At 33.6% G+C, this 16,565-nt stretch overlaps 1 protein-coding gene across 1 annotated transcript; it reads right to left on the bottom strand.

Moving 5' to 3' along the window:
- Nucleotides 1–10,822: 10,822 nt before the first annotated feature.
- LOC144559160 (lipid phosphate phosphatase 2-like) lies at nucleotides 10,823–16,211 on the bottom strand. The gene is made up of 8 exons (XM_078308139.1): nucleotides 15,911–16,211; nucleotides 14,150–14,387; nucleotides 13,536–13,623; nucleotides 13,277–13,386; nucleotides 12,756–12,849; nucleotides 12,246–12,434; nucleotides 11,548–11,607; nucleotides 10,823–11,234 (listed from the first exon to the last, which is right to left on the bottom strand). The coding sequence occupies exons 1-8, from the start codon at nucleotides 15,964–15,966 to the stop codon at nucleotides 10,990–10,992; spliced, it is 1,080 nt and encodes a 359-aa protein (XP_078164265.1). The 5' UTR covers nucleotides 15,967–16,211; the 3' UTR covers nucleotides 10,823–10,989.
- Nucleotides 16,212–16,565: the final 354 nt, after the last annotated feature.

Below are 16,565 nucleotides of genomic sequence, written 5' to 3'. Positions count from 1 at the left end.
AAAAAAGATTAGAAAGAAATGAGTAAACTGGTAGCAAAAAGAAGGAAAACATCATCAATTCAACAACAAATTTTAGCCAGATAGATACAAATTCAAATCTGACTCAATATGCATGTGTTCCGGTCTACAACCCAATGTCTCGAAGAGAAAATTTAGTGTTATGTTCTTGTAGCTAGTAACCCGAGACATGGCAATATAGATGGTGCCTGATGTAGTCTAATCTGGAGGCGATAGAAGGAAGCATGCTCCTTCACAGAGAACCGTAAGTGAATCCGTATCCCCTCAGGTACCTAGCGGAATTGCAGGAAAAAGAACAGTCTGGATTAATTAGTCTCAGCCGGGCCAAAAGGAAATCAGTGCCTATTTTAAATATAGGAGATCTGTTTTGATATTGTGCCAGAGTTAAACAGCAGCCTGAATTCAGTAATTCTACCTCCGGTATCTAGGGGGACGTGAATGATGTTTGTCTAAACTGGTGCATAAAAAGAGCAAGAGATAAAATTTCACAAGGCATCTTGTGGGAAGTGCATCTGGTATCTGATAAAATTTCACAAGGCATTTTAGGGGGTATGTACTGAGGTTTTGATTTACTGGTAGTAGTTTGTTTGAATGCTTGTAATTAGGGGTTGTATACGATGCTAGTTAATCAGTGTATGGCTGTTTCATGCAATGAAATGGATGATAATTGTTTCAGTGCTTTCTTTTTAATTCCAGTGTGAAAATATTGCTCTGCTTTTTTTAATTCCATAATAAAAGGATTTCTTTTCTTAGCTCAAGGACTCAAGGTGAGTGTCAAATTTTCAAATCACTTTTAGTGAAAGATAATAAATTTCCAACATGTTAGTGTTTTCACGAACTGTTTTAGGCAAAATTCTCGGAGAAAAAGTTGTTGATTATAATTGCAATAGATTAAATGAAATTTTCACTGGCAAAAACTTTCAGATTGGATTGTGATAGATGTTGGTTTCCAAAATCAAGTTGGTGTTTTGGGTCAAGATTCAAGCAATTGGGGAAGCACCGTAGAGTGGCACACTAGCGTTAGATTCCTTTACTTCCATGATACAGAAATGAAAAAAAAAATATATATATATATTCAAATTATGATTGATTAGAATTTGAGGGGTTAATGTAATTTTGTTTCTTCTACTTGGTACTGGTAGGTTACAATTTCATTAAAAAAAATGGACATTTTTATGGTTAATACAAAGAAAAAGAATTTTAACTAAAGCAAATCTATCCAAAAAATGTTCGCGAAGCCAAAACCCTAGTGTATTTTTTATCAAGATGATGGAACAAAATTCAGTGTATTTTTGTTTTGTTTTGTCAAAATGATGAAACAGTGGACCATTTATTTACGAATGATCCTTTCCAAAATGAATATTAAGCTGGATAGCTAATTTTTATTTTATTTCTCTTATTCCGTTAGTAGCAGTGACAGAGCCAAAAAATATTTATAATAGGGAGAGCCAATAATATATATGATTGTAGAGAAAGTATTTGATAGGTCTAAATTATATACATATTCGATCTAATTTTTATTACAAAATAATATTAAATATCTTGTATTTTGAATATAAAGTGAATATAATACACCTAGAATCAAGTTACTACGTTTGTTTGGTTTTAATTTGCAGAAAATGAAGAAAAATGATAAAAAACGAAGAAAAATGTCCAGTGCAGATGCACGGTTTGCGATATGGCCGCACTAAGTACTTAGATGGATTTCTGAACGCGTGCCAATTTTAAAAATGTATAATATGCTATTCATCAAAATCCGTGCGGATGCACGGATTTCGATGCGGCCGAAATCTGGACGCACAGGAACAACCGAGCCTAGTGCGGACGGACTGTAGCACCAGTGCGGGTGGCCTGGCCGCACTGTAGCAGAACGCATAACTGGAGCCTAAACTTAAAATAGCCATAACTTTTGACTCGTAACTCCGTTTTGGGCATACGACCACTTTTTGGAAATCTAGCAAGAAGATCTACAACTTGAGAACTAAAAAAAGAAATTTGGAGTCAATCGGACGCACTAAACTCGTAGACAGCCAGAAATACGTGTTTTCAACACGGTTTCTATTTTTGGCGCACCAATGACACATTTTTACAGCTAAAATTGGACAAGACAACCTGGAAAACAATCCAAATATAACATCCACTAACTCCACTTCCTAGTCTCTTAATTGGGCATAGCCCTTGGCTATAAAAGAGGGGGTTCGTTCTCATTCAAAACAAAGCATCCATTCCTATCTCTCTCTCCATTAGTGCATGTCTATTTCCATCAAATATAGCGATAAATCTGCAGTAATTTCTGGAGTTCCTGAAGCTTTTCTCGGAAGGAGAAGAAGGTCCAAGCAAGATTTCGGCAAGTTTGGGGTTCTTAATTCAATAAAGGGTGTAATTATTTCTTTATTTCATTTCTTCTTATTTTTATCAATTTTTGTAATGGATCTCTTCATGAGGGAATAGATCTCTCTTTAGGGGTTTAGATCAATACATGAACTTGTTTAATTGTATCTTATTCGGTTATTTGTTTTTGTTATAATTGTTTTTATGGGATTTGATATTAATTTCTGTGATTTATCATTTGTGTTAATTACATAATTAGTATTTGAATTGTAGTTATCCCGTTTTGGATTCGAAAGAACCAAAATTGACTTGGATTCAAAATAACCAAAATCGGGTATTGGTATTATCCTATTGATCCTAGTCAATTTTGGTTCTTTTGAATCCAAAACGGGATAACTACAATTCAAGTACTAATTATGTAATTAACACAAATGATAAATCACAGAAATTAACATCAAATCCCATAAAAACAATCATAACAAAAACAAATAACTGAATAAGATACAATTAAACAAGTTCATGCATTGACCTAAACCCCTAGAGAGAGATCTACTCCCTCATGAAGAGATCCATTACAAAAATTAGCAAAAATAAGAAGAAATGAAATAAAGAAATGATTAGACCCTTTATTGAATCAACAACCTCAAACTTGCCGAAATCTTGCTTGGACCTTCTTCTCCTTCCTAGAAAAGCTTCAGGAACTCCAGAAATTACCGCAGATTTATCGCTATATTTGATGGAAATGGACATGCACTAAGGGAGAGAGAGATAGGAATGGATGTTTTGTTTTGAATGGGAACGAATCCCCTCTTTTATAGCCAAGGGCTATGCCTAATTAAGAGGCTATGAAGTGGAGTTAGTGGGTGCTATATTTGGATTGTTTCCCAGGTTCCCTTGTCCAATTTTAGCTGTAAAAACGTGTCCTTGGTGCGCCAAAAATAGAAACCGTGTTGAAAACGCGTATTTCTGGCAATCTGCGAGTTTAGTGCATCCGACTAACTCCAAATTTCTTTTTTTAGTTTCTCATGTTGTAGATCTTCTTGCTAGCTTTCCAAAAAGTGGTCGTATGCCCAAAACAGAGTTACGAGTCAAAAGTTATGGCTATTTTAAGTTCAGGCTCCAGTTATGTGTTCTGCTACAGTGCGGCCAGGCCACCCGCACTGGGCTCGGTTTTTCCTGTGAGTCCAGATTTCGGCTGCATCGAAATCCGTGCATCCGCACGGATTTTGATGAATAGCTTATTATACTTTTTTTTAAAATTGGTGTGCGTTCAGAAATCCATCTAAGTACTTAGTGCGGCCATATCACAAACCGTGCGTCCGCACTGGGCATTTTTCTTTGTTTTTCATCCTTTTTCTTCATTTTCTGCAAATTAAAATCAAACAAACGCAGTAACTTGATCCTAAGTGTATTATATTCACTTTATATTCAAAATACAAGATATTTGATATTATTTCGTGATAAAAATTAGATCGAATATGTATATAATTTAGGCCTATCAAATTTCCCCAAGCTTGAACATTGCTTGTCCCCAAGCAACATCTAAACTTGGACTACAATTCGATCTCAAATTAACATCATATCAAGTATACATTTCTCAAACTTTCAAAAAATTTGTATGATCTTGACAAAGTTTAAAAATCTCAATGTAATTTTTTACAAATCTAAAGTTCAACCCTTGGCTAAATCATGCTTCACCCCACAATTTGCTTACTCTAACTTTTATTTCTTTAAAGACTTAGAATTTGTAAACTTTAGATATCTAAATTTGTTACAAAAAATGCACTCTTATTTGTGCAAATTCTTTTAAAATCCCCCAAGCTTGAGTCCAACTTAGGTTAGAAAGTCGTGCACTTTATGTGTTGATATATGCAAAAGTTTTTGAAAAAATTTCGAGCTCAAAGGCATTCGGTAGGATTGTACCAGTACTCTTTTTTTTTTTACTTTGGGAGATGAACTCAAAGGCATCCCATAGGATTTATTGTGCTAGTACTCTTATTTATCTCCATCTTTTCTTTTGTTTCACTTTTTTTTTATTTGCATATATCATGAATACACACATCCCTAGGCATTAAATCATACCCATGGATATCCCGTTCTTTCTAAATCCATTTTTCACAAACAAATTACATTTTCAAAATAAATTTATATCCTAAGTTTTCATTTTCATAAATCTTTATTTCCACAAAGTTTTTCGCCAAATTATGTAGTTATTTTAAATTATTCCAAGGGTATTACTAAAAACTCGTTAAAATTCGCATCAAAATTTCTAATTTCCATCAATCACTCAAATTTATCAAATGTTTTATTTTTGCCAATTTTTAACACAAAAATTAAACATGATTTTATACTTTATGCATTTTCAAACAATTAAGTATAATTATGCAAGACTCTATTTTTCATAACCTCGTAAAACATCTTGACACCAAGCAATTAAGTTCAAAATCACAAATCCTATTCATTGTCAAGTAAAAAACAAGGTTATAAATTCTAAATATTTTGAAAAACTGGAAAAAAAATAAACATGCATGCAAATACAATTTCTTCCCATCCCCCAAACTTAAATTAAGCATTGTCCCCCAATGCGTAAAAATAAACAAAAGTAAATAGGAAGAAACATGGACTACTATATTGGCGGAAGGTGGTGGTGGTGTGCGCGGCCTCAATGCTTGGGTGGAGGATCGGGACGGCGGCTTCCCCATTGCTCCATTTTGTGTCGATTTTCTCGTTTTTTGGTATTGCTCAACTTCTTCTTGCTCCTGTTTTTGAATTTTTCCATCAATTTTATGGATTTTGCTTTTGGGAGCCAAGCTTGTTTCGTCTTGTCGACTTCTCGAGGTTTGTCGGTTTCAGATATTGCCACCGACTTGTTTTGCACAAATTCTCTATTAACCTGTGAAATTTCTATCATACAAACTGAATTTTTGTTATGAGGTATCAATGGCTTATGAAAATAAAAATTTTCTTTCTTCTTCCCAACGGAGAAAGAAAGCTCCCCCTCTTTGACTTTGTTGTGTACATCCGCCGTTGTTAAGATAATTAGACTTAAAAGATTATTTGATTGAACATCTTTCTCATTTTTAAGTACAACAAAATCGGCGGGGATCTCAATTTTCTCATTTTTGAAGACCACATTTTTCAAAACACCAAGTGGAGATTGTATTGATCTATCTTCTAGAATTAATTTCGCATTGGTCGACTCAAAATTACCGAACTCAAGTTGGTCAAATATCTTTTTGGGCAAGGGATTTGCATTTGCTTCGAAATCACATGTTGGCTTTTCAATTGTTGTATTCTCTTTTGAGTATGGTGATGAGAAGCTTTCGGGTTCTTCTAATGTGAATAAAAGAGGTAAATCATATGAAAAAATTTCGCTATCTTCTTCATTTAATGTGGTATTTTCACTCTCACTTTTGTTGGTTGAAAATTTTGAAAAAAATCTGGTCAATTTGGCATTTTTTTTCAATTTTTGGTTGCCTTATTTGATTTGTAAAATTACAAATTTGATCATTTAGATTTAGTCCAACCGAATTTTGTGAAAAGAAAATAGATCTATGATGAGAGTTATAACTTTCCCTTTTTTGAGGTGGGATATACCTTTCCTTTGTAGATTTGCATTCCTTTTGAGAGATTTACCTTCCTCCTTTTGAGGTTTGTTGGATTCTTGCCCTTTTAGAGATTCACCTTCCTTTTTCAGAGATTCTTTCTCGATTTGCTCGTCCTCCCTACTTTGCCCTTCATGCACAATTTTGACTTCCATGGCTATGGCATGATCGTGCTCCCTTGAGTTGCTTTCCGGCTTGATTGGGATTTTGTCATATTGGTGCAAGGATGACATGGTTACAAGTTGTTGTTCAGTGTCGTCAAGTGTTGTGATAGAATCCATCATGGCGTTCCATGCTTCGCGCTCTTTGCGGAGCCTATCATTTTGTTGTCTTAGTTCCATATCGAGTTGCTCTGTAAATGCAATGAAATTTTCCAGCTTTTTCTCTATCCGATCAATTTGAGATGGACCTTGGTTTTGTCGGTTTTGGTATGGGTTTTGACTTTTGATAATATTGGTCATAAGTATTTGGATGGTTTCTCCAATCAAGATTGTAGGTGTTTGAAAAAGAATTATTTTGGTATTGGGGGTTATGCCATTGGTAGGTTTCATAGTCGTAGAATTGTGCCATTGTCCTTCTATCTCGTCGGAATAAGACCTCACACAAGAAAAAATAAATCGTGAGAATCAACTAATCACAAAAAATATATAAAATAAAAATGAAGAAAACTAAAAATCTGAAATAAATTTCTAAAGCAAAAACTTAGTATTTAACTTATACTCTCCGGCAACGGCGCTAAAAACTTGTTGCACAAAAAAGGTACATCTAATTGTATTAAAACTTAGTACTATACCTTTTTTGGTATAACAGTATTATATTCTCAATTCAATCTAAATTAATTTAGTTATATAGATTTCTTTTTTAACCGTTAAATATTTGCACGTAATATATTGAATGCTTAGTGACTATATTATTTTTTTCCTAAATTGTTGGACTATACAATTACTAATTTGACTATCAAAGATACTAGTGCGAAAGAAGACTTGTGCAATAAAATGGCTTCAATTTGTTTTCTTGTCGGTAAATATGATCATTTTCAAATTATGCAGATAAGATATAATTTGCAATAAGTTAATTGTTATTTTCTTAAATAATGTAAACTTTGTTCTAATAAAAAAATAGGTACAAATAAATGAAAAAACTAAGCATAATTAATTTATCAATTTTATTACAGTAATAAATCAATGGCCAAAAATATTTATATAAGGAATTTTGTTAGACTGAGAATAATTACATTGATGCTCAAATAGTCTATCGACTAGTTGAAGTTGGACCCGCACCTGAAATGAGATACTCTAAAAGTTGGTAAATCAAACCAACACTAGTTCTACCTGAATATCCGACCAAACCTAATGGCAAACTTATGTGAACATATCAACTGCGCAACAAATGTAGTCTTGATCTCAGTAAATATAAGTGGAGTATTTTTAATAATTAGGGATTTAGGTTATAGCAGTCCTAGGGAATTGCTTTTGTGCATCGGAGTTTTCATATTCCTTTTAGAAAAGAGCACCTAAAATAGATTAGAAAATAAACCTGTAATAGCACCATAATAAAATCAAGGCAATGATGTGTTTTAGATAATTTGTTGCCTATGACTTCTTTCTAGTTCTATACCTTTTCTTGATGACTTATATATTACCGTAAGTTATATTATTATAAATAGAAGGAAATGTATGACTTATTAGTTCTTCTTGGTTAAGCAGATAATCTGGTTCGATATTTTCCAGAAAATTGGAAGGATTATTCGGAAAAAATTAATATCATTTTTATTTAATAGAGAAATATGATTTTAAAACTAATAATCTCAATCATTATTTTGTATTTTATTGTAGTCCCTGGAGATGTCGATTCAGTTTTATATCCTAAAATCCGTATAAAGGTGGAAGTTAAGCTCACTGATGGATGCAGTAGCTTAATCTAAATAATTATTTTGTATCTTATTGTAGTCCCTGGAGATGTCGATCCGGTTAATATAACATTTGTAATTTGATTTTCTCTAATATTTTATATTTTATATAAGTAAAATTAAATGTTAGAATTATGAGAATTTTATTTATGACATGTAGTTATCAAGTAGTTTACAATTTGTACAAGATAATAAGCACGAAAATTTGTTTATATCATACTACCTTTAGTCACAAAAAATGCGTTTATACATCCAAAAAGTGTGTTGTTATCCTCTTCATCATTATATTCCGTAACTGTAACCCGGCAACCTGTTTTTACATAATTGAAAACCTGATGTACATACACAAAGTGTGTAAATGGAACCATCAAGTTGAATCTTCATGTTAGATTCATGATATAGTTACAATTTTGCTTTCTTATTATCTACTTCCATTTAGAAATTTGCATTTTTTATAGGGTATTGATTAAATTTAAAAACAATTAATCAGACATCTCCTTTTAAACCCTCCTTAAAAAACAAACTAGCATCGTACCCGTGTGTTGCAACGGAAACAGATTATTTCATTATAAAATATTACAAAATGAAGAAGATCAAGCGTTTCATTATTTCATTATTTGCGTGACCTTTTTGAAAATCAACCGTTCAAATACGTGCTGCACAAATCTCAAAGCAATAATAATACTGATACGATACGGATACGGCGATACGGCAATTTTCAAAAATGAAGGAATTGATATATATATATATATATTTTATTATTTTATATATGATATTTATATAATTATAATTTAAATCAAATTTGTAGAGAAAAATAGTTATATATTAAATTTATCTACAAGATAACACATTTGAACTCTAGTGTAGTGGTAAGAATTTTGGCACCAACAGAACCCAATTGGGTTCGAATCCCGCCTTCAGCAGAAAAAAAAAGGGTGCGCGGTGCACAGGTTCGGTCCGCAGGCGCCGTGCGTTGTTCAGAGGCGTGGTCCACGGGTGCGGCGCGCGGTCTACGGGCGCTGGGATCATATGCGGCCCGACCAGTGCATGCTTAAGTTCCTTCCGAAAAAAAATTAATAAATCAGGGTCTTTGCAGGATTTAGACATTAAGCTCCTTAATAAGGAAGAGAGATAACAAGTCGAAAAATAGATTTCATTGAACAAACTTCGGTTTTTCATTTTATTTTATTGTAAGAAGCTAAAATCCATTTCTTTTTTTTAAGGAACTCGTTTTAAATTTGACCTCTTTCAAACAAAGTATTTCTTTCCATTCCCTTAAATAAGTATTAATTTATCCTTACATTATATTTTATATGTAGAAGTCACTTGAAATCTTAAAAAGGTCGCACGTTAAAAAGCATTTCAGATTTATGTGATGAAAAGGGTTTGACCCGTTGATTTCCTACATAGAAGAAAAGTACAAACTTTCAATGTCTCACAAATAGAATTGAACTATTGGAAAGACAATTGCTTAATAGTTTACATAATATGTCATTTAGTACTGTAGAGGATGATGTTGTTTGATAGGATATTTAATTACAGTTAGATCCTTTATGATTTCGGAAATTGCTGTGTGTGTTGGTGGGTGGGTGGGGGATGCCATTTAAATAAAACTATCGTGACACCTTAAAATATATTTGAAAATCAAACTTTTTTTATGGTTAGCATGAACAAAAATAATTAACAAGAGATAAATTTATTTAAAAAGGGAATGAAGAGGTTTATAGAAATATGTAGTTACGTTTGTGACAATTATAAATATGTGAGTCATTTATTTTCTACATGTTCTTTGATCCTTTAATTTCATCATTTTAGCCATTTTTTTTAATAATAGCAGTGTTCAGGATTTAAACGTTACAGTGTCTCTCTTGCAAGAGTTTTGGGATTCTTGTTTAGTTCCGGTAAAAGTTGACAGGCTGTAATGTTTGATAATAATGATTGCTTTTATGTGTATTATTTGGATAGAACGAAATAGAAAGTGTTTTGGATGGATATGCAGCTAATACTCAATACTATTTTGCTCTTGACTTTTTTTAAAAAAAAATTGTGGATAAGTGTCTCAAGTGAATTAGTTTTTTTTTTTTTTTTTTTTTTTATAAAAAATGTGTGTTAACTGTTGAAGACGATGTTGAAGGGCAGAAGCGTATCCTCTGCGGAGTTTTTCCGTGCGGAGCTTTTAATCTGGTCTGTTCGTTTTGGATCGGACGGATCAGATTAGATCTTACCCGAATTGAAAAAAAAATTCTCAAAATTTGCGGAACTTTTAATCTGGTTCGTCTGATCCGAAACAAACGGACCAGATTAAAAGCTCCGCACGGAAAAACTCCGCAAAGAATATGCTTCCGTTGAAGGGCAGCAGTATGAGGTGCAAATGATTAAAACTTCTATAATATTGTACCGCTGTACTTGTATTTGATGAATTAATATTGATAAAATTATGTGTTGCTGAATGGTAGAATTAGGGAAAGGGTTGGGATATGTGGTTTGTTGTTTGCTTTCAAACTATATACAGATTATAGTGATAGTTCTGCGAGTTTCTTCTCCTTTAATTGATCTGCAGCGTACAACTGCAATCAAGATTCGTGCATGTTCTTAATTGAAGGCTTCGCATTGGCAATATGGTGTGCTGAGTCGTTTCTATATAAAAACGGATTTTTTTTTTTTTTTTTTTTGATGGCAAGGAGGCAAACTGCCATCCCTACGGTTTTGCATTAATAAAAAGATATTTAAAAACGGGTTTTAAAAAAAGCCTCACAGAACGCTGCATAAACAACTTCAAAACTATCTATATAATTTTTTTATTATTTACATAGACTTTGTATCGACTTTGAATTTATTTAGTCAACCACCAAAGGACTTGGAAAATTTAATCCTTTAGGAATTCTTCAAATTCTTTGGTGGGGTGAAAACTGACATTCAAATTAAGCCAGATTTGATTTATTGCATATCTAAATGATAGACAAATAAGTTTCGTAATTTGAATTTTATACAAATACAGACAGTAAACGAACATGATCATGAGATGAAATGTATACTAGAATTACATCAAAAGAAAAATCCAGTAAAGATGCATAGGACTACAGCAAGAAAAAAAATATACTCTTAAGCAAGTTTTGGATCACAAAATCAATGTTGCCTCCGGCCAGTTTCCATATTTTCCAAGATGGGGTTTGTATCTCTTTCATCGTGCTGAGACCCACTATCGGAAAAATAAGGAGTGCTCTCCCCGATCTCGACAGTGTTCACAATGAATGGGTTTGTTCCAGTTTGCACAGCTCCATTGCTCACAGTGAGTGGAATCATTCCAGTTTGCACATCTCCATTGCTGTTCCGTGTCAAGATTTCAACGTGGTATGCATGTGGCCATAAAGCTACAAGAGAAAGAAGTATATATATATATATTTTTATAGCATGCAACTTGATGTCTTAATCTATGCAGCAGCATATTTAGGTACATTAATAATTATGCAAAAAACTTGCAAAATTACGAAATGCAGCCCACAGTTTGTATGGAATGTAAATTAACATGGCATGTACAATAGGTGGTTTGCACCAACCAACTTAGATAACAATGCATCATATGATCATAGTTACCAAATTTGAGACTAATGAAAAATAGATCAGTCAAATACCAATTAATATTAACGTTCATAGCAAAAGATTTTTGATTGCTGAGTAACATACCACTATCATCAGAAGGAAGTGGGAAGAACTGTAGATAGCAAACTGTGGCAACTGTCAGTCCTGCGAATGAAAAAACAAATAAATATAACAGACCATAATAATGTGGAAAAGGTGTCCAAAGGCCTACATCTTTTGTGCTTCTATCATGCCTCTAATTTCACGAGTTAAAAAGAATAAAGTTTAAAACTCAAATAGAAATGTCAAATTTTTAAGTTACTAACTTCTAAAATGAAGGCTTAGAGGAGAATATGATATATGAATCCTCAAAAGTCGGATGTTTTGTAAAGACAAAGCAATGTAATCGGGTACTGATTGCAAATTTTCAAATAGCTATTGATGAAAGTCATTGAAAATGTGAGTTGCCTGAACTGACAATTTTTTTTTTTTTTTTTAATTTTGGCATGCATGTCCCATGGTAAATTTTTCTGGCAGCAGCACAATTTCCATAAATTTTCAATCTCTTGCTTTATTTAGTTCCCTCTGGCTCTCTGCTACCTGTTTTGGTAAAATTGGCATCTAGTGGATACTTCAGTAGGGACCGGAGGCATTTATTACAGAATGATGTATTGCTTTTACATTTTCTTGGAACAGGTAACAGGGAGCAAGGCTAAAAATTGTTTTCTTAAAAATTTGTATATAATAAAGTTTAGATGATATCACATAAGAATCTGACAGAACAGCTGAAATGTGAAATACACCTAAAAAGCCACCAGTAAAGACATCTTGCCAGTGGTGCCAGTAATCATCAACTCGAGATACTGCAACCATGGCTGCAAGAAGCAAAGGGGCAATGACTACGCATAATTTGCCAACATGACCTCTTCGGTCAAAAGCCTTCAGTTTCCCTGCCAGATACCACGAACAAAAACCGAGACCCGCAAATGACCCTGCATAATACATAGGTCAATCAAAATAAGTATCAACAGAAACAACATCATTGTTATTATTATTTCAAAAAATTATTTGAAATTGAAGACATTTGTATCTGAATTAAATACAAACTTGAATTTAGAACTGAAGATTTTGCTTTCAATCAACCTGAACTTTTACATTCTCTGTTGAAAGTGATACATTGAATCCCAAAAGTTTTCTACCTCCTAAAGGACAGTATTTTTTGTTGTTGTGTAGCAAAACAGCGTACCAACATAAACAAACAAACTCAATTGCTAATATATGTACTTTTAATGAGAGGTAGCTGGTCAACGCACATGAAGTATGACCACTTGGAAAGCTCTTGTGACCTTCTTTAATGACACTCTTTTCTCCATGGCATATCACACCTAATGTCACATTATCATATTTCTAAGAAGCAAAAGTTCATTATTAGATTAGAAAAACAAGAAAAGTAACATTGATCAAGCAATATCATTGCAGTTGAAAGGATTGATTGTGGTATTCTTCGCTCCGGAGTATACTTCCATTTTTTTTTCTTTGGTGCTTTTCTTTGCTTCTATAGCATTTAGTTCAACTTGTATTATCAATCAATAATGTGTTTTGCATACGGACAAGTTTCTTCCACAGATCTAGAAACCTCATAAAAAGGTCAGCAATTACATTTCAGTCTAGCTTTGTAGGTTACAGCCAGTAGTGGGGTACACTGAGCGATAAAGTAATCCTTTCTTGAAAATATGGTCAGATAAGATGGCCCGCAATTACAGATGCAAAATGTAACTAGTATTCCAGGACAGCAGCAAAAGTGAAAGCTTTATTAACAGGGAAAAAAGTGTACATCAATTCCATCGGGGAAACAGCGCCAGAAGAAATCAGGCCGGGGCCGTCCCACACCATCTTTAATCGCATCAGTTAGGACAGCTGTTATAAGCACTGAAAAGAGGAGGCCTGTTTTGCAAATGTATCCCAATTATAGATTTCTTTTCAACAGAGTTATCTAAAGTGGGGTCATGGTACCAAACTGATAAGGCTTGGTACCCACAACCCACAATAAAAAGAAGAAAAAGAGTAACAAAATGAATGTAGGAGTCACAAACCAAGAATAGCATGGTGAAAATCATACACATTTTTCTTCTTGAAGTATATTCCAGTAATTATCAATATGGGTCCAATTACAGCATATATCTACAATTACATAAATGCAAGCACAAAATAAGAAAATATCTAGATAATTATACCAAAATCACAGTTAGAAGTCCCTTTTTATTTTATTTTTGGAATAAATAGAGAAGTCTCAAGGTTCCACATGCATCATTGTACAACTTGCAGTGGCTGCCACAAAAATGATGGCGGCATGATAGGCCATTATGATAATATCCATCCAATCAAAGTCCAACCAAAATTGGATGGTTCAGATCAGTGACAAAATTTCCCTAGAAAAAACAAAGGTGTAATCTAGTTGTTCGATTTTGATCAGATGGCTACCATAAAAAATGGCACATCTGCTGCATCAAAATGATGGCCGATGCAGACTCGTGCTAACGGTCTGACACTCATGACCTCTCAAGTACGAAACCTCCTTGAAAGAGTTCCATTTTAAAAAGCTAGGAACCCACTGATATTGAAATTTTCACAGGTACTAGTAAAATAAAGGTAAATAAGTTACTTCTGTTAATGTGTTATATTAGGGGGAGAAGATAGAGAGGTGTACCGGCACAGCCCAAATGGGTACAGTGTTGCTTTTCATGGGGTACCTGAGATCGGTCATCATGTCTCTTCCAACAAATCGGTGATATGGCTCAATCACATTCAACAAAACATCAGTGACAATTAAAGCCACTAATATTACCCAGTCGTACAAATGGATTCGTGCTACCCTAGCACCATGTGATCTTAGAGTCAAGCAGGCCGGATCACTCATTTTCTTCTCTTTCAGTAACAAAGACTCTCTGCATTTTATGATAAATTAATAGGGAATATATATTGACAATGTTCAGGAGTCAGGACCTTAAATTTGACCAAAATAATCCATTTGTCTGTATGAACTTTGAAAATTTTGCATGTTTCTTCAGAAGGCATATGTAAATTCCGTGTTTTTATTTGACCAAGAAGGTCAATTTTGTTTGATTTGACTTCTGACCAAGGAAGAAAGAATCAGGAACAGTATATTTGTGATGGCAGGTACAATACGAAGCAGTTGTACAGTAGTCGTTGATTTTGACCCTGAAGTTAAAACCCAAAACAAACTCATCTGATTCATACCAGAAACAAGCCCAATTAGATTTCTAGTATATTCATTAAAAGTCAGTATTTTAGGCATCATTTAAGCCCTTGTATTACTAGAAACTCCAATAGACAAATTGATTAAATAAAATTCTATAATTGGAGGTCAAAATTATTTGTCAGAATGCTCTAGAACCAAAGCCTAAATCAAACAAAATAAAAGAAAACTAATCTGATAGTTTAATTGGGATTAAGGCTATCTCATCCCGAAGCTGCAATTCTTTCCAGTACTCCATATTTCCTTTACTTTTGCTTCTAAGTTATGTTTAAATAACAATGAAATTGAAACTGTTGTCCTTGCTCCAGGAATAATGATTATGGTAATAGTTTCCATTCCAATTGCAATATATATATATTAAATATAGGCCCTAAAACATAATGGCTAGTTTATATGTGGCTTTACTTAGTTTAATGGGCCAATCCGAAGTATTATTTGATTAGGTACTTCAAGTGTGCGTCCATGGCCTCAAGCTTTATGGCACATCCAAGTATAACGAATTAACAATACACCCAAAATCATTCCCATTGATTTTTTTTTTTTGGTATTAGAGCTATTTACATGGCAGTACTGATGCACCAAATCTGAATCTTATTGGGTAACTGGTATAATGACAACTCGACCTGAAGTTTAACCCATAGCTCAACATGAAGACCTAAAACTAGTTTTTATGATTTGTTTAATAGTTGCTGGAATGCTCCCCGTTCTACCATGATTCATACCAAACTTGCTATCGCACAGCACTTTGAGAGTTGGCATTGATTGTTAATTTGGATAAGAAGTTCGTCAACACCAGCTGAAACTAGCTCATTAACCTATCTTTTTCTTTGATTGAAAACTTGACGTCTTTTATTTAAGGAATTATAAATCTGAATTGCTTTAATTAATTCAAATTTTGGTTCCCAAATCTTACTACTCTGATAAGAGGAACAATTTATGCTTCCCTTTTAAAACTATTGAGAGGCAAAACTTGATTAGTAGTTCAGCAAAAGAAAAATTACGGACTAATGAACTTTGCTTAAGATTTTTTGAGACTTTTAGACAAGTGTGAAAGCTGAAAACATTATATTACTTTTTTTTCAAAAGAGAAATGTCAAAAGAGAGAATGGCTGAAAAAGCTATTCTTAAATTTGTGAAATTTAATAAGAAATGAAAGAGAAATAAACGAAAAGGAGAAGATTCTTAATTTACCGGGCAATGCAGAGGTGTGAAGAGGCTGTAACTTCAGTTGTAGAACTAAAGCTCATGCATCCCTTTGAGACAAAGCTAGCTCTGCTCAGGCCTTAATTTTTCTTCCTTTTCTTTCAGACTGGGAAAATGGCCTTTTTTTTCTTTTATGGCGTACAGAATAAGAATAAAAAATGGCCTTTTTTTTCTTTTACCAACCGCGTCTTGTTCGTCGCGGCGTGCGGGATTCAGAGAAATTGGTCGGGGGAAGGATTTGCGAAACCAACACGCAGAAATGTTGTTCTTCGAGATGGGAGTTGGAGATGCCAAACTTGTTTTAAATATCTCGTTGGGGAAGAAGTCAAAGTTCAAAAATTGAATAGAATCCTAGTTATCGGTCCAGAACCCTAGTATATCTCTCGGGGCCGAAATTTTTATTAATAGGAAATATAATAAAAAAATATTCAGATTAGATTAGAGAACACTTTTGATTTTTTTCGAGATATAGGAAACGTTTTGATTTATCACGGCCTCAGGTCGTTATGACTTATCACGGCCAAGATTAGCACTAATTACTGCACTTATTAAAATAAAAAATAAAAAAAAATTTCATGCCCGTGATTGATAATCACGGCCAGTATATATGCCATATTAAAATGGACAAACTCAGATCTCATTC

Source organism: Carex rostrata, chromosome 9 (genome assembly GCF_964058835.1).
Source record: "Carex rostrata chromosome 9, lpCarRost1.2, whole genome shotgun sequence".
In the NCBI taxonomy this organism is placed as follows: Eukaryota; Viridiplantae; Streptophyta; class Magnoliopsida; order Poales; family Cyperaceae; genus Carex; species Carex rostrata.
This window is presented reverse-complemented; position numbering and strand designations above follow the sequence as displayed.

Excerpts from the sequence above, each read along its gene's own strand:
- LOC144559160 (XM_078308139.1), bottom strand. The coding sequence starts at position 15,966 with ATGAGCTTTAGTTCTACAACTGAAGTTACAGCCTCTTCACACCTCTGC. Across the intron at positions 13,387-13,535 it reads TTTTCACCATGCTATTCTTG|GCCTCCTCTTTTCAGTGCTT; the intron begins GTTTGTGACTCC and ends TTTGCAAAACAG. Across the intron at positions 12,435-12,755 it reads TCCAAGTGGTCATACTTCAT|GGTCATTTGCGGGTCTCGGT; the intron begins GTGCGTTGACCA and ends TGTATTATGCAG.